Source organism: Triplophysa rosa, linkage group LG5 (genome assembly GCF_024868665.1).
Source record: "Triplophysa rosa linkage group LG5, Trosa_1v2, whole genome shotgun sequence".
In the NCBI taxonomy this organism is placed as follows: Eukaryota; Metazoa; Chordata; class Actinopteri; order Cypriniformes; family Nemacheilidae; genus Triplophysa; species Triplophysa rosa.
Window position 1 is genome coordinate 20,092,188 of NC_079894.1, and position 19,094 is coordinate 20,111,281.

Sequence of the window (19,094 nt, forward strand, 5' to 3'; positions counted from 1 at the left end):
AAGTTTTATTTAAAATTAAATAAGCAAATAAGAGCCCTGAATAAATTGGGAACTCCTTTCATACTCGAGAAGCTGTCTTATAAAATGCCAAGAGAACGGTTTTGCAAGTTCTAGTCAAGGATGGCTACTTTAAGATGCTAAAATATTACATAATTTTAGTATCAACCTAATTTTCACACTTAGAATAGTTTCCATAGTGTTGACGAGTTTGCTATTATTCTAAATGGTGGAAAAAATTAAATAAAGAATGAGTAAGTGTTTCCAAACTTTGTGTCTATGCAGACTAATTTATAGAATGTCAGAAAATTGAAGTCACTATGTAAAGTATATTTCTACTGTATCAAATTGTATGGATCTCTCTTTATAGCAGATTGTTTAGTCTTGCTGTAAGGCTTTCAGAAGATTATGTTGCTTGTTGGGTTACACCCAGGCCTTTGACCTTTGTTGAGTTTCTGATGTTTGTTTTACTGATTCTTGTCTTGTCATGGTCTTAAGGAAGTCATAGAGCCTGAAATTGCTATATAAATGACAAGCAAATACATCAAAAACATTGTTACAACAAAGCCAAGTTCATGGTCAGAAATCTGTAACATATTCAAAGCATTTTACTGTTGCCATAGTTTGTATGGTAAATATTTCTTTATTTGTTAAAAATAATTTAAGCGATAAATCAATTACATTTTTTAGTATAATAATCTACTAGTAACACTTTACAGTAAATAGACTACTGTTATTTCTGGATTACACATTTGATCTTGTTAATGCTTGTCATTCAAAAAAATCTATTAGTCATTATAATGGGACAATAACATCACATATGATATTGCGCTTTGTCCTATATTTGCATATTATGTGTAGCACTTCTTGCAGGTTTGTGTCATGCCTCATGTGTGCTCTTTTGCTGATAGACCCTGTGCAGAAAATAAATACAAGTCTGCACGGCATGATGACAAAGCAGTTTAGAACAACTTTGATGGAAAACATTGCACCCAGAGCTCTTGCAGTCAGCAGGATTCACTCCCCCATAAATCAACATATGGCCCTTCCTTTACATTATTGTTAAATATATAATGTTGTATTAAATCAAAACAAAAACATGACTGTTTCACACATTCGTTGCTATGGTTCACTAAAGCAATTTGCAGCATGACTTGGTTAAAGCAAAATCAATCATCAAAGAATCAAATAAAAGACATTTGGCTTATTAAACAACATATCGATGCGTTTTGATGTGCAGCTTAATCCCTGTGCCTATAATTCTTCATTTGGGACACATGGCTGTCATTGAGTTATATACATTGTATTTGTGCTCCCTCTAATGGTAGCATGTGAATGCAGCACACAGTTTCCAGAGATTTGTATTATGCAATGTGATGTCTGCTGTTTACCTGCTGTGAATATTCCTCCAAACAACTGACCGTAATCTTTGAGAACATACTAGACTAAACAGAAGCATAATATCACACAGATGGGAAGTCTGTTGGTAGAACAAGAAAATAATAATTTATAACTCCCATTTATTTGTTTTGTTTTTGTACCAGGGTTTAATATTATGCATTCATTTAATCTCACTTGAGTTTGACTTTTGTTTTACTATTTTTGCTAAATTGATCAGACTTGTGTGCGTTTATATATTCTTGGGGTTTGAGACACTGATATGAATACCATACCACTAAATTACCCAGAAATTTTAGTTTTTACTGAGAGACACAGCAGCACAAATATATGCCGATGTGTTTGCAGCAGTGCAGGAAATACTGCCGGATTTGCATAAACTGTTTAAAAGCAAAGAGAATAGAGGAAGTTATGTATATGAGGAAATGAATAAAGAATTAGTTAGGAGAAGAGTCGGAAAGGTGAAAAATACACTCCCTACTCATTTCTTGTGGGATTGCCAATGCATTTCACCCAACACATTGGATCCAGATGTAATGAGAAGGGAAAAAAGCAAGTTAACAATTCAGGGTCCAGTGGGACTTTTGGCTATACATTTGCTCGATCTTGCCATGTGTATGGTTGATATACATCTGCCATGTATTATTGGGGGGACTGCAAAATGTGCTTTACTGGATTAACAAACTCAGAAAATGATGATCTGACAACTATTTTTTGGCTGCTCATTCCATTTAAAGGAGTAGTTCACAATAAAATTAAAATTTCATGATAATTCATGATAATGTTTAAAAAGTATATATTTTTCATTTTCTTGGAAAAATGACCAATTGTTTCGCAGGACAGCACCCTTATTCATCGGTTGGTGTCATTTAGAGTCTTTTGAAGCTGCGATGAAACTGAAATTTGGACCTTAACCAACAGCCCCCCGTTTAAATGCATTATATAGATAAGAACCCTGGAAACCTTTCCTCAAAAGCCTCAATTCATTTTCGACCGAAGAAATAAACACACGGACAGCTTATGACATGTGGGTGAGTGAATTATCATGAAATTTTAATTTTATAGTGAACTACTCCTTTAATTCAAATTTATCCATTCTTGAAGATATTCTAGGAAATAATACATTGTTACATACATTACAGCATATAAACACAGCTAAAAACCAAGTCTGGAAAGGTTTTGACCCTACTTCAAACAAACATTTTTTCCCAATCAGTGAGGATTGTACCTCTGGGGTCAGTGAATGTCTCTGTGTATTATGAGGATATTGCTTGATTTACAGTGATGTCAGCACGTGTTTCACAGAGCTGGAGCCTCTCACAGGTCTCCAGACGTTTTAAGAGGTTTTCCACGTCTGCCAAGTTGATTGGACATAAAATGCTGAGGTGTGCGGGACTGCGGTTTGACCCCCCTTGGGTAATCATCATTATATTACTGCATGTCCAATTTGAGTTCCTCAGAGTGTCTCAAAACAAAGAAAGCAATACTTTCACACTCCACTTGAATGCTGTGAGTCCAAGCCTCTGTCCCAAAGAGAATTCCCCCCTGAAATCTTTATGGTGGGATAATTTGTTCCACATGCCAGAGCTCACCCACTAAATCACAAGGTCCCGGCAATCAATGCTTCTCTGTCTCATTATGTGGTGTTGTGCTGTCTCCGAGCTGGCTTCTGGACGATAGATGTCCTCTTAGATACGGGCTGTTTCAGTCGTTCTGAATAAACTTCACCTAGCTGGGTATGAGTCCTGAAGGGGCCGAGAGATTTATGCTGTAATTCATCTAAAGGGAGGAAGTGCTTGTTTGATTTTCTGTTTCTAACTATCCTTGTTGTTCTGTCTCCAAAGCAGAACACTTTAACACATCAGTCAAGTAATCTATTGCAAGCAGAAGTCCTAGTCGATCTGCATGTCCTGTGTTTTGAATTATTGTCTCATTTTTAGGGTCTGGTGAAACGTTTAATCCCACTAAACTTCAATCCAAAATCATTTTATAAAGTATATTCATTTATGAAGAAGATTATAAAAAGCAGAATTCTTCAGATTCCAGGAGTTTCTTTTTTGTACGTGACCACACCAGTTTTGCTTGTTCTGTATTGCTACTTCGCTCAGAGATAATTATACGTTGTTGATGTGTTAAATTGAGTGTAAAGGTTTCATTTTTCTTAAACCATCTGAGGTTGTTGGGATTACAACATCTTGATTTGTAACGTAAATTTCCCCAGAGGTGATGTATTTATATGACAACATTCTTCAGCAGGTATTGACTCACACACGGTATATGTAGTAAACTGTTTAGAAGCTCAGACCATGTGTTTAGAAGTGCAGAACATGTCTAGATGACCAAAACACATACATTAGGTAATATAGTAAGTAGTGGATGACCGAATGTAGTAAGAACCCTCTTCTGAGAGCTTTGACTCGATCTGATGAATGCTCTTTGTCTCTATTCACTGACTCTGGATGACACCCTTCTTGTTATAGCATTGATAATGGTGATAACTGGAAAGGAAGTCTACTCACCCATTTACGAGACACAACCAGCATGAAACTACCGGTAAACTCGGCCTTAACAAGCGTTTCTTCTACAGAAGATAAAGCACTGCATTGTGGCTTGCTGACCCACGGGCGAACTGTCTGTCATGGTTATTGTTTCAAAATATACTCCCTCGGTGAATGAGTGACTCAGTGACCAGGACGATATCTCCAACAGCTCATAACCTCCATTAGTCAAACGTTAGTCATTATAACATTTAGGCATTGCTATTGAATGAACATCAATTTTATTTAAATTACAAGACAAATAAGAAAATTATTTCCATACCCCAAAAGCTAGTCTATTTACTGTATTTTGATATCAACATTTTTGAATAAAAACTATTGCTGACATTTTAAAACAATAGTTTATTTTGTTTGGTTAAAATTCTATATTATATATAATTCTAATTATATATTTGTATTGCGCACATCATATCAAACCAAACCATTCTGTAGAATTCTATTTATGTTATTTTTATTGTACATTTTGCAATGACTCATGGCGTAATAGAATTTCATTATTTTCTTTCAAATAATGATTTTGTTATAATTCTAGAAATCTGTATTCAATGTTACTTACAATTCTATCTTAATTAGGCTATATATTGCATAAGTGTCACATCAGACCAGTTGCCAAAATGTTAATAAAATCTTTTTTCTCTCTCTTCGGTCTTGTATTTCTTATGTCGTTTTTTTAACACGAAGTTTCTAAAACAACGTTGAGCGCAAGGTGAGTTTAAATTGTATAGTTCTAAATACTGAATTGAAGATGTCATAATGTAATGTTGGATGGACTCGACTTCAAAGGAGTATGGGTATTACCTGCAGCTGCACCTATCTCATTGCATTATCCCTTAAGTCATGATTCCACATAAGGTCTTGAGTCGAATTGGAAATATTTCTAGTTAGGTCGTTCGACTTGTAGGTTTAGTTTTGGCGGAAATTCATGATAAATATGGGACCGCTCGAGACAAGAGGAGGGCACAGACAGGGAAGGGAGGAATAAAACGAAAGAGTCAAAAATGACTTGTGTGGGAAGACATGGGCGGAGCTTGCAAAGTATAAACTTGGATGTTTCCTAGCAGTGGGAAACCTCGCCAACCGTATACGATGCCAAAAGTAAATGAAGAGGACAAATGCACCATCGCATTAACAGAACATTTTGGCGGATTTTCGTTAATGTTGAGCGCTCTGTAACATCTGCGAGACACCACGTAAAACCTACGGGCTGTGGGATCAACAGATCGGGAGCATTGAAGCTGGACTCGGTGTGTTTGCGCTCAACTTGCGTGCGTGGATAAAATATTCCCTGCATAGACCAATAAGACACACTTGTGCGTAACGAAAGAAGGCGAACATTTCTTGTAAGATGATCTGGTTGTTGTTTTTGCTTCTCTGTGCTGCCGGCGTGTTGTCGTCTGCCACCCGTGAGTATAAATTCTACTGTATATGTGTAGATACATGTGTTCTCACGTCTTGTATTTATCGCATGGGACGCGCTCAACATTGGTTAACAGAAGTAAATATAACATTTTAGTTTATAAGTTGTCGCTTTAATTGCGTAATTTGTGCAAAGAAACTTTGAAGTAATCATATATTTTCCTCCAAATGAAATTCCGGTTGCATTATTTTAGGGTGTATTCGTGACGTTTAACAGATAACAGCACTTGCATTTATTTTCATTTTATTGTAAATTGCAAAACAACTATAAGTTGTACTATTAAAAAAGTCTGTAAGGAGTTAAAGTTTCAACAGGTCAGAACATAATTTATTTAACACATGGAGGGTCCAACCGCAAAAAAACCCTCTTACATCATGTTTCTGAGGCTTGTTTTTATAATGCACATGTGTTCATCTCAGATTGGTATTAGTGTTGATATGAGGTGATGTTTTGGGTTTGGTGAAATATAGGTGGTAGTGAGGTTTAATTCGTTTTTAATGAACTGCAGAGGACTTTGTAACAAGATCAAAGAGCACAATCGTGATGCAAATAACGAGAGGCAAAATTATTAATAGCTATTGTAAAGGAGATTTACAGCGCCAGTATTTATCACGTTACCCTTACGTGACATTCGCAGGTGTTAGTGGGAGACTAATTACATCCAATTAAATATTGCCTCATTCACACCCCGAGTGCCAGGCAGGAGATTATGAGAGTGAAATTCTTTACGGTCGCTGATGATCTCGACTAACACTTCCCCCGGCTTTGTTATACAGTTAACATTAAACACAAAAGCATCAGGCTGACTTTTTCTGTGCCTCGGCGAAGTATAAACAGAGTTAAAAGGAAAAAACGTGTAGACAGAAGTAACCTTTTAAAACATCATTGTGGTATGACAACATGGGCAGGAATGTCCAAAGTGTTCCTGGAGCTCAGCTGGTAGAATATTGCATTAGTGGCACAAATGTTGTGGGTTCGACTCCCAGTCAACACTCATATTGATGAAAAACGTAAATTGCTTTTTAATTAAAGCGTCTATGCGTAGCCTACATGAGAATGTAAAGGGAAGTTCGCTTTGACAGGGTGTAATACTTGCACCCAGGATGCAGCGTGAAGTGCTCCCTTTTCTCCGGTTGCGTCCCTGATTACAGGACTCCGAGCTTACCTCATGAGACCTTTTGAAAACAAATCATTTAAAGCTCATTTCCTATTCAGACACCTGCTATAAATACTTGTAATTGCTACTGTCATGAAACTCCTTGAAGTAAAATGTTTCACATCCGATTTTTTCCTCGATCCACTCCAGTGAAGTAGTTTTGGGATGATTGTAACACAAGGGCCCAGCGTGATCCCGTTTCATTAGTTTTCTGAGATAAAAGAGCGGATTTAAGTGTATCAGTCTGACTGGATAATCTCTCTTTTAATGTTAGTCAATCTGACCATCTTGATGTAATTTCGCACAATCACACAGCCGTTCCTACTTCACTACCCAATTACCCAACTTTACTGGATTGACACAATTTCTGATTGTAAACCCAACAGGGTTTCAAATGAACAATTAGAATTGCGTTTGTATTTTTTGTTAGTGGAAAAAGGACGCTTTGGGAAATTGCTATGGTATTTTTACTGATTAATACTAATAGTCTTTAGTCTAATAGTCTCAAATGTGTCCTGTACTATATTTGTAGTGGATTGTGACTCAGGGCGTTTGATGGTGACTGTCTCAACTACAAACTTAAACATGTGAATAAAGCATTTCTGCCATGTATACAATCATAAAACAACTAAATACAATACAAATTCATGTATGTTTTTTTCCAAGTTGCATTGAAAATAGACTCCAAAATTGGAAGGGGCATGTTGTGCATGTTGCTCTGATTTATGCTGTCAATATGAACTCTTTTTGATATGTTAGTCATCAGACATGGCCATAGTTTTGTGTAAATGTCACATAAAAGAGACTTCCCAAATCCCATAACTAACAAAAGTCTCTCTCCAGCTCTAACATGCTGTATCTCACTCTTCTTCAGAGATGGCCACCATCTACCCTCAGGACCCTGCCCTTCCCATTGGTTCTAGCCTGACGGCAACATGCTCTGTGAATGTGGATCACGGCCTGCATGCGGGCTCACTCTACTGGACTCTGAACGGGAAACGTCTTCCCAGCAGCACCTACAGCATTTTGAGCCCCACCGTGCTCAGCGTAACGCTGCCACGGCTCTCCGGGTCTCGCCAGCGCTCGGGAGACAACCTCATGTGCCATAACAGCGGCGGTCATGTGCTGGCCGGCTCCTGTATCTACGTTGGCAGTGAGTGTGTCTACATATTGTTCTTATTTACTCCGGGAGCTTCTAAAACTACCGAGCGTGTGTTTAATTGGCAAGAGCGGATGGGGCCAGTGCTGTGGGGCCTCTGGCTGACAGCGGCCTCCAGCTGAGATAAAGCAAGAAAAAAGCCACAGCAGACTTCGATTTGATCGAGATAGCGCTTGGGTTTGTTCCTGTGACTATTGGCAAAAAGTAAAAAAATGAAGAAATGAGAAATGTTATCTGTTCTTGGCCCCTTCTTGTTCTGTGCATTGTGGGGTCACTGTATTTCAGATTTTAACAACACAATTTTTGTGTTATTGCAGACTGTTATCTGTAAAATTGAATATATAATGTCTAATTTATCTTTTACTTTTGGTGTCTTTTCTCTTATTTTTTGGACCAAAAATAATTCAAAACATGACTAAAGGGAGGCAGAGAAAGAAACTATTCTGGCTTTTAACGCAAATCCGAAACCAACACCTTCTACTGTTTGTTAAAGTGTCAACAAGATATTGGCACTGAGTTATTTACAATATTATTGTATTTAACGTACACTATATCAAATAATCATGGTTATTAATATGATTATTAATACCGATATGTTTTGACACCCCTATTTTGAATGCTTGACAAGATGTGGAAAATGCTTAAGTTTTTTTTAATCTCAAGTATGTTTTCAAATGTCTGTATTTGTGCTTTTTCTTAGGAAATATTTTACGTCATTACGTTATGAAGCATATATCATACATTGTACTCCACTACATTTTATATGTATATGTTTTTACATTTAATACTTCAGTACTTTAAAATGTTACTTTTTATTAATATTTAACTTGAGTAAAATGTATTTAATGTACTTGCGTATTAAAGGTAAAAAAAAAACAATGCATACAAATGTATTTATGAAATGTAGTGGAGCAAAATGTATAATATATGCTTTTCGATGTAGTGTAGTAAAATTTTTCCAGAAAGTACAGATACTTGAAAAATGTTATTTAGTAGAGTAAAATTACTCAAGTACTCCTCACCCCTGTATAGAATTTTTATTACTGGTACATTGCTGGCTTATTTCCCTTGTGTTATGTAATTTGTGCATTACAGTTGGCAAGGGAGGTCTCCAAAGATACAGTTCCTCGCAAGGTCTTGTAAGACCACAATTGGTACAGTCCAATTTAAATAAAATTAAATGGATTTTCTTGGTAAGTCTGTAAGCCTGAAGCTTACAGATATGGGTCAGACCTACCAGTATTAGACAGCCTTTATGATTTAACCCCTGTCATTGGGCCACATCTGCCCGTTCACCAGTGAACTTAACGTTGCATAAAACGCCTTTTCCACTGCATTTAGCACCTGTGTGGTCCTCCATACACGCGTTCCTCGTCTGACACGTTACATGCGACGATGACAGTATGGAAAATTACAAACACAGACCCACGCAAAGGCAAAAAAGCCAAAGAATGAGACCGAGTGAAGGAAGTTGGTGTCTGGTCATTTGGAAAAAGATTGAAAGCCAGAGACATAGTTTCAAAGTGTGTGTGAAAAAACGTGTACATAAAGCACTGTGTTGACTCAAGCGGGGCGCTCTGGGTCTCGGAGGTGTCCTCTCGAAGGTTTGGTTCATATAATCACACTCTTACACTTAGACGCAGTGGCTTTTGTTCTCAGTCGAATGGAATCTTGGCCGCGTTCCTGAACTTAAATGAGGATGACAGCTGAAGCCACTCATCCGTTATTGAAAATCAAAATGTCGAGCCATTAATTTCAGACACTCTGAAGGTTTAGGTTTTTGGCTCATTTTCTGCACGTTACTTAACATACTTGGTGTTCGGCTAGCACACTTCACAATCGGTGTACTGATATTGGCATGAGTTATTTTCCACTAACTAAGTTTGACAGCTAAACGAGAGCTCATCATCGTTGTCTTTTTCTTTTAGTGCCTCCTGAGAAACCTGTGAACCTTACCTGCTGGTCCAGGAACACCAAAGACCTCACCTGTAAATGGGCCCCCGGGGGCCAGGGGGAAACTTTCATCAAAACCAAATACACGCTCAAATATAAGCTCAGGTCAGTGGCACGGGTCATTCTCTTTAATGGTAATGCCTGTTCCCGGATTCACGCCTTGTCATGTTTGTATGTTTCGAGTTCGTACATGCCCGTTCACTGGAGGACAGTATTCGTGGATGTCTCAAACCGAATCTGTACTAATCCCTCCTGATGGGCAGATGCCAAACACATTTGTTGTCAAGAGGAAAGTCCTATGAATGATTTAAATCGGTAGCTTCCACAGTAGCCAAACTACGGTAGTCTTTAAAGTGTTACAGTGCAACCTTATTTATTATATTTACAGACAATGCTGTTTTTAATTCATCCTTGGCTTTCATGCCCAGTGAGCAGATGGAACGCAGACAGCAATTTTCATATCCTCATTCCCATACCAGAAGGAATAAGCCAATAATTGGGGAATAATTCATACAACTGAGGTTAAACGTTTGGCTTTTCTATTTTGAAATCCCACCGTTATTCTTTAATGCAATTAGTATAGAAAAAAACTAAAAATTATAGAAAGCTATAGATTACAATACTGTTGCTGACCATGTATAATTACCATTTATATCGTTATTGGTAAACGTCTAATAATTGACCTTTGTGTTTGCACATCCAGGTGGTACGGGCGAGAAAAAGAGTGTGAGGAATACACCATTGGTGATCCATACACGTGCTACATCCCTCGCGACCTCGCCCTGTTCACACCTTACGAGATATGGGTGGAGGCGTCCAACCAACTCGGAAGCGCCACCTCTGACATCATATACCTGGATATCTTAGACGTGGGTGAGTGTGTGACCTTTGACCCCTTTTGTGGCGCCAGGTGTTCTCCTCGTGACCGGCGTGCAACACGAGAGGTCCACGTGCAACCCGAGAGCGGCACTCCTTGTAAATCTGGGTGGAGGCGTGACAAATCGCATCGGCCCGTCACAGCGTCATCAATATCTTCCAGCCTCGTTTCTGCCCACCTACTCTCGAATACCTGAGAAACCTTACAGCCCCCGCTTTTTTGTGGAATTTTACTTTTTATGGTTTCGCTAATCCTTTTACCGTGACCGGCCCGGGGCTACTGTTTGTAATGCATTTGAAAGGGTGAAGTCTGTTTTTGAATCCTCAAGATCTTATCTTTGAGCGCAGGCCAAACTTCCACATAATCTCTTCATAGGGACGTTTAAACTACCATCGTGTTACAGTAATAAAAGTGGAATTAGAATTGTTATATTTTCAGTCGGGGGGCATTCTGTGTTGGCAAGACTTTAGAAAGTTTTCGTTAGTTTAATTTAAAAGGCCTTAACGCACACTAAAGCCCCTGTTCTTCCTAAATTAATTTTGGAAAGATAATGAACTTTTTGGTTCCTGTGTGTATAAATCAGTGTTACTGCACCTGAAGGGGGTGGCAGGGCAACTGAATGGAAAGTGCTCAAAACATGCCATAGTTATGAGACAGCCACCACACCTAGTGCCTACCCCTCCTTAGCAACAGAGACAATGCTCATCTATGTTACCAGTTAATTAAACAACAGTTTTGAGAGCCAAGCAAACCACAATTGAGCATTATCGGTGCTTCAAAAGCAATCCAAAAACCAAGGAGTGTGTCAACCATTATAATTGGGGAAAGACATGGGGGACAAATCCTGGAATGACCCTCTCCCTTATTATGTGCAAAATATTCATTCTGTATTAGGGGTTTTGCTTTTTTGTGCTTTGGTAAGAAAAAACTGCAACTGGTCAGGTAACAGGTAGCTTAAAGAATTAACAGCTAACTAATATATCGGCAATAGATTGAAACCTATTAAAGGGATCGTTCACCCAAAAATAAAATTAATTATTCACCGTCATGTCATTCAAATTCTGTATTTGACTCTTTCTTATGTAAAACACAAAAGAAGATATTTTGAGAACCGTCTCGGTGGTTTTTGTGTCCACAGTGGAAGTCAATGGGGGCCATTGTGGTTTGGTTACCATCATTCTTAAAAATATCATCTTTTGTGGTCAGCAAAAGAAACTCATACAGGTTTGGAATGACATAAGGGTGAGTAAATGATGAAAAACTGTTCATTTTTGTGCGAACTGTCCCTTTAAAGACTTCATCGAACCCAACAAATCCTATTTTTTGTATCTATGAGGATAATGCACACTCTTGCCATTTTTCTCTGGGTTATTTATATATTTATTTGAAATATTTTAAAGTTAAAGGAACAGTTGGCCCAAAAATGAAAATTCTTCATTTACTCACCCTGAAGTTGTTCCAAATCTGCATAATTTTCTTTGTTTTGATGAACACAGTGAAAGATATTTGGAAGAATGCTTGTAACCAAACAGTTCTTGGCCACTATTGACTGCCATAGTAAGAAAGATGTCTTTGTTCTGTTGAACACAAAAGAAGATATTTTGGAAGAATGTCGGAAAGCAAACAGTTCTGGAGCACTTTTGACGACCATTGTAATTTTTCCTACTATGGTAGTCAATGGTGGCCAAGAACTGTTTGGTTACAAGCATTCTTCCAAATATCTTTCTCTTGTCTTCATCAGAACAAAGAAAATCATACAGATTTGGAACAACTTGACGGTGAGTAAATGATAACAGAAAGTTTATTTTTGGGTGAATTGTCCCTTTAAGATACTTGTGAATAATCTCACAAATATCAAATCTGAATGTTATGTTTCCCCTTCTAGTTACAACAGACCCACCGACAGAAGTGGTTCTGAGCCGAGTGGGTGACTTGGAGGACCAGCTGACCGTGCACTGGGGGACTCCTCCTGCATTAAAAGACTTCCTATTTCAAGCTAAATACCAGATCAGATACAGACTGGAGGAAAGCAGCGACTGGAAGGTACAGTTCTCCTGTGCCTGTTATCTCGTGACCGTGCCATTTCTGTAACATGCCCACCCATTCATTATTCTCATGACCGTAATCTCTATGAAATCCACCACCACACCCACTTGTACTTGTAATGTAAACCGTGCATGTGCTCTAATGTCAATTTCTCCATTTTAAAGCGTTTCCAAAATTTCTAATGGTGAGATGATAAATTAGAGCGCTTTTAAAAGACAACAGCCGAGTTTCGGTAGAATTTAGGGTGTTTGTATTACTTGCCTGAGATGTCAGTCCCAGCTGTAGCCGAGCAGCACATGGTTCCCAGTTCTCTAGACACGGAAGAGTGCGGCTAAACTTGAGGGTTTCGAATAAACTTAAGCTTTTGCTGTCCCCATTTTCGGTCATATGGATCCAATCAGTTGGCAGGTTTCCTTCTGAAGCCGGGCAGAGTTTGGTTACTTCATTTTTTTCTCTTACCAATCTTTATGCTGTCAGTTACACAGTTTGACAAAGTCTAAATATGACACTGACCATGCAAAGCACATCAATGGCAGATGAGCCGTTGTTTTTAATCGGGCTTAGCGAGTCGCATTATCGCCCGGCCCGTTCTGGCCTCGTAGAATGCTTACATAGCTTGTGCAAAAGGAAATAATTACCCAGCATGCCTGTTACACAGCGACCTGATGATGTTAACATTCTGCCGCTCATCACGTTCCAATGGTAATGGTCCTCGGATTACGGAGCCATGCATATTAACCGTGTTTGTAGCTTTTGAAACGTGAGTCTGCCGAGTCCAACCATGAAAAGGGACCGATTCAGGGGTTCCGGGATTGTAAATAATTACAGGGGGCCCAGGTCCTATTTTCTCTCTCTGAAACGTTCTGACATTCCTTCATGTGAATCTCGAGTCTACCTCTGCTTCAACATGCACCGTTTAGAGGACATATCAGAGGTGAAGGAGGGAACAGTGTTGGCGTGGCCCTGTCTACATGCTGTCTATGTTGTCTTCACCTGTCCAATTACTCAATCTGTAATAGTGTAATAGATAACAGATTTTCTCTCGAGGTAGTGTAGGCACTTCCTGCGTCGAGCCGAGCCAAAAGAAGTCTGGTTATTTATGTGTCTGTGTGTGTCTGTCATTTACCTATTGGCCATGGTATGTGTGTGTTTCTCTTTGTCTCTGGTATATGTTGGTATATCCCCCCAGGAGCACATAGAGGGGGGATTTTTTTGTTCTTTTTCTTTGTAGGTGAACATGTGGGAACTTGCTTAAGGTTTTGAACGTGAATGGCTTTTTTGCTTCATATAGAGAACATTAAACAAGGCCGTTGGGTGATCGTGTGTGTGGTTCCTGGGTGATCCGTTTGAAGTAACGGATTGTTTGGGGTGTCTTTCTGCGCAGGTGGTGGATGACGTCGGGAATCAGACCTCCTGCAGGCTGGCGGGGTTGAGGCCAGGCACAGTGTACTTCGTGCAGGTACGCTGTAACCCCGTCGGGATCCTGGGGTCCAGGAAAGCTGGCATTTGGAGCGAATGGAGTCACCCAACGGCTGCCTCAACACCACACAGTGGTGAGACAAAAATAGTTGTTGTTTTGAAATATGTTGCTTATAAAAATAAATCAATATTAATAATTCAAAGGCAGAATAGAATAGAATAGAAAAGAAAAATAGACAATTTTACCTTTTTCTTTTGTGCACATGTAATGTATACAAAAGGCGAAATACAAAATATACAAAAATATGAAAATGCTAAAAATAAAGAGCAGTAACCGACAGAATATTGGGTAGTTGATAAATATAACGTTCATGTGTCCTATGGTGTGACATAGCAAAAATTTTGAAATCAAACTGTTAATAACTTATTATTTTTTACATTTATATTTATTATATATAATAGCATAAGATAGATGTATCTTCTTCCTTTTTTTCCTGTCACACCATTGGACACATTTATGGTTTATTTGTCAACTACCCTATTGCATATTAATAATGTGAATATTGGTGTTCAATATTATAGAATGAACCCTAAAATCTTGTAATGGTTGTATTAAATGGTGTTCAGTTCTATAATGGCATGTGAATAAAAACTCTAGCATTGACCAAAAACTCAACCATAATATAATGAAATATTTGCGAACATAATTGAATTTTGAATTTGTGTTGCTTGGTAGAAAATGCATTTCATCAGAAAACACGGCTGCTTTTGAATAGCCGTCAATCGAAAAAAGATACTTTCCAGGTCCAGGTGATGTAATTTCGACATCTGCCAGCAGGGGCTAATGGGATCATGCCGACCAGCCAAACTTTGACCCCCTGTTGCACCCGTGGCCAAATGGTTAACATGCATACCCCTGCTGCTCAGCACAGTGGCTTTCATGCAGGAAACATGCATTCAGATCTGGATCGGATCACCTACCAAACCCTCTCTCCATCGTTTTCTCTCCTTTTCAGTGTGTCTGTTATAAAAATGGCAAAGGGCCCAATAGTAACATTACACATAAATAAATAAAACCAGACTTAAGGCATCGCACATTGTGCCTGGTTAAATAGTGGCAATGAGAGCCGGATTGAGATGTTGCCTTCGTCATATTTTCACATTTTGAATGGGTCGTGCAGTCCGTTCCATAATCAGATACATATTTCTCGAGACAATGCTGGTTCCAGCAGACACCAGCTAGCACATGCAACGCATTACTTCACTCATACATCTCCCCATTTTGCGGCTTGCCAAAGATTCACGGGGGAGGGTTTGATATATTTTTTCAGAGGATTGTTTCTGAAGATTAACAGATTAACTTTTCTGCACATTAACTCTCATGAAGCGGCCCACATCTGGAGATCAGAAACCTGCTGTTTATTTAAAATGGAAAAGGATTTATTTTTATCCCAACGTGTGTTTGGCTCGCCGCGTAAACAGCGAGCCGCATCTGCGCGATAGGCATGTTGCATGATAGGTGCATGTTGTTTGGGTGCATGTTGTTGATTTTGGGCTTTTGATTCGTAGAGCGGCTGATGACGGGGTCATGTGACTCGAAGGCGGGGCAGCAGAACTCGACTCTGCGGCGGGACCTGAAGCAGTTCTTCGGCTGGGTGCGCAAACACGCTTACGGCTGCAGCGGTATGAGTATCAAACTTTACGACCAGTGGCGGGTCTGGCTGCAGAAATCTCATAAAACCCGCAACCAGGTAGGTAAGGAGCTTTTAAATATGCGTTCTACCTCTCTTTAACCCAAATCCAATTCATCACAATGTTTGAGCGTCTGGTTTGCCTCAACTTTAGTTTCTGAGAATTTGTTATGCTAGGAATATTTCCTCTCATAACATCGTGAGTAGAAATCCAAGGGTGGAATGACTTATTGAAGTTGCCGAGTTAATTTAATTAAAGTGTTTTTGGTGTTATTGCACCGAGTTTCCTGTGTTTTGCTTGGTAACCACACGAGTAAATAACGCAAGGCGAAGTCAGGTAGTTTTTCATAAACTCTTGTAGAAAACCAGACCACTTAAATAAACTTGCAGAACGAATTCCAACAGTTTGTTAACACACACAAAGATCATCTACATATGTATTCAGTTCGGAGTTGTCAGTTCCAGAATAATCCAGTTTTGGACATGACGGGGACGGTCCTTCACCGTCACAAAATATAAGGCACTATAAACGTAGCCATCAGCGTGTTGTGGTCTGTCTGTTCTATAAAACGTGTCCCAAACCCTTGTCAGCATCACAGAGTTTGAGAAGATCTCACAGCATCATTCCGGAAGATCTCGCACCCCACGACGTTACCAAAAAGACAGTTCACAATAACAATTCTAATAACAAAATACAAATCTATAAACATTTACACCGCAAATATGCAAAGACTTAAACTGTCATTTTCTTTCGCCGTAATCCATGACAAATCCAGGATCTCTGGTGGTTTTTGAAAGGCTATATGAAGAGTTTCATATTCCGTATGCATTCATCCGATCACTGTCATATTGTCTGTTTTCAGGTTCTTCAAGGAGATAAATCATAGCACGTCGCTCCTGGCAGGCCGAACGTTTAACAACAACAGTACACTGTGGAAGAATTCACATTTTCCAGACTGCTGCTTGGCTCTGTGCAAGAAAGTTCAAGTACAGATGGACTCAAAATGGAACGTTCAAACAACAAAGAGTAACAGGCATTTGGGACTTGGGACACAGCTTAAATGGTGCAGTTTTCTAAAATGCCTCACAATACAGGAAAACAAACTGTTCAACGTTTTTGATAATCGCCACGGAGGCCACGTGGATTGTATCTTCACAGCTGTTGTCAGAGGAAAGACGAGTTTTTGATCGCGGTGGGGAGCGAATAATTACAGGTTATAATTTGCACATTTACACTGAGGATGATGATGCACAAGCCATGCTTAGCCAACGTGATGCGTGCTCTATACGTGGGCCCGTGCCATTTTTTTGTTTCTCTCAACTGCTAACTTTAGCCGACCTGTATGTTCAAGAAAGGTTCCTTATGGACAAATTAAAAATGTCTGAATTTCACTCAGCAAGACAACTGGAAAAATAGGAAGGTTCTTTACCACCAAGCTTGATCAAAGGTCAGCAGTTTACATTTCAAATCCCACAGGTATACCTCACAGAACATATATTGCCAAATTTCAGTCTACGTATATTGCCTTGCAGTAATCTGTACATACCATATCAGTCGCTAAAACACATGCTTAAGCAAGCAGTACCGAACAAATCGATACTAGGATCTACGAGTGGGACTTGTTCCATTTGGTTCCAAGTTCTGCTGCGTTTTAAACAGTTTTTTTAACAATACATTCTGGATCCACAAAGTTAACACATTGGAACCGCCTCAGTGATGGAAAGTTATGGCCAACAAATGTTCTCTATTGTGATTATATTGTGTTGCAGTTGAAATGTAAAACTGTAACCGTGTTTGTAGCATTGAACTGTTTGGGAAAAAAATATGTATTGAGACATTTTAATGCTTTTATTTTTGTACTGAATTGTATCCACATATTTAAATGTAAAGTTATGTTTCGACTCTTAAGTTATGTGTAGGTAGATTATATTATTATTGACTGAATTGTTAAACTGTAATATTGTTCATAAAATCCTTCTTTAAAGAAAGCTTATGAAGATGGTCCTTTATAAGCAGAAATAAGTCTCTTAAAACCCAGAAAACCACTTTCGGAGTACAATATGAAAAAAAAACGGAAATGTGCAAAGATCGGAATTGCACAAAACACAAAAGTGTTTTGCCAGATAGAGCAAAAGTATGATTCTCTACAGAGAAGATGATTAATGTGTGTATGAACAGTTGTCTGGTTAAATTAGCGTTCTTGCTCTGGCCTCTTCCACGGTCAGTATTTCACACTTTTCCCTGAGTGACACCCACAAAGAAAATAAAAATGCTTTAGGCTATTGGGCTTAAAGACCTCCACATTTTAGTCTTGTGATTTCAGCAGTGTCTTGTGTGACTCCAATCTGCCAAGTCAAATAGTAAAAATATTTCAACCCTCACAGTGATATACAGAATATTTTCTTTTTCCCTTTAAAGTTTTTAGGAAGTCACAGGTTATATGCGTATTTTGTGTTGGGGTGAAATGTTAAAGAATACAACTGGGTTTAAAAGTACATATGCCTTGAATAACCCTGCAGTAATGCAGCTTAAAATGCTTGTTTATTTATGTTTTTTTTTTTTGTTATACAGGTTTTAGGCTCCACAGAAATCAATAAGCGGTCTATTTATTACACACAAAACTTAAAAGGAACAGTTCACCTAAAAATAAAAATTGTCTTCATGTACTCACCCTCAAATTGTTCTAAATCTGCGTAAATTTCTTTGTTTTGATGAACACAGAGAAAGATATCTGGAAGAATGCTTGTGACCAAACAGTTCTTGGCCACCATTGACTATCATGGTAGGAAAACTGCTGTATAAATTTCGTTGTTCTGTTGAACACAAAAGTAGATATTTGTTGCTCTAATAGATTTGAAAAGCTTTAAGCTGAAGTTTAAATACATATTTAGTTCAAATTTGGTATTTAATTGCCTTAAACAAGTTTAGCAATTTTTTGCAATTTTCCACGTTTTTTTACTACTAATAAAATACAGCCTATGTTGTTTGACAAATTGTAACAATGACTTTGACTGTAACTGTAATCCCTTCAATGCTCATTGGAGTGTCTTCGGGTACTTTCATGGTACAGAGATCAATAATGTGCTCAATATCATGTTACAGAATTACATTTCCATTCTTTTTAGTTAAAGTTGATCTCATTAGACACCGAACTAGAACTGGACGTTATGACCAAATGTGCCATTTCTATAAAAACCAGGGCTGTTCTGTTTAGATGCAAATTTGTAGTTTATCGTTCTTGGCTCTGGAGTAGCACAACCTACACTACCTTAGTCTTCTCTGGCTGCATGCCAGAGGTCAGCTGTAGTGTCACCTACTCCTACATGACTCATGGAGTCCAGAGATACGTAGATTAATGTTTAATGTCCAATCAGCGGTCAGTACGGATGTCTCCGCTTACAGCCACCAGATAAGACACGATA

General features: G+C 38.6%; 1 protein-coding gene across 1 annotated transcript; it reads left to right on the forward strand.

Moving 5' to 3' along the window:
- Window positions 1-4,949: 4,949 nt before the first annotated feature.
- Window positions 4,950-18,219, forward strand: crlf1a (cytokine receptor-like factor 1a). The gene is made up of 8 exons (XM_057334218.1): window positions 4,950-5,356; window positions 7,401-7,679; window positions 9,614-9,743; window positions 10,342-10,511; window positions 12,401-12,558; window positions 13,946-14,114; window positions 15,550-15,731; window positions 16,535-18,219. Exons 1-8 carry the CDS (start codon window positions 5,299-5,301, stop codon window positions 16,556-16,558), a joined length of 1,170 nt encoding a protein of 389 aa, XP_057190201.1. The 5' UTR covers window positions 4,950-5,298; the 3' UTR covers window positions 16,559-18,219.
- The last annotated feature ends 875 nt before the right edge of the window (window positions 18,220-19,094 follow it).

Bases quoted from the DNA above. Each gene is read 5' to 3' on its own strand.
- crlf1a (XM_057334218.1), top strand. From the start codon at position 5,299: ATGATCTGGTTGTTGTTTTTGCTTCTCTGTGCTGCCGGCGTGTTGTCG. The intron at 10,512-12,400 runs GTGAGTGTGTGA...TTCCCCTTCTAG, and splicing joins CCTGGATATCTTAGACGTGG to TTACAACAGACCCACCGACA. The intron at 12,559-13,945 runs GTACAGTTCTCC...CTTTCTGCGCAG, and splicing joins AGGAAAGCAGCGACTGGAAG to GTGGTGGATGACGTCGGGAA.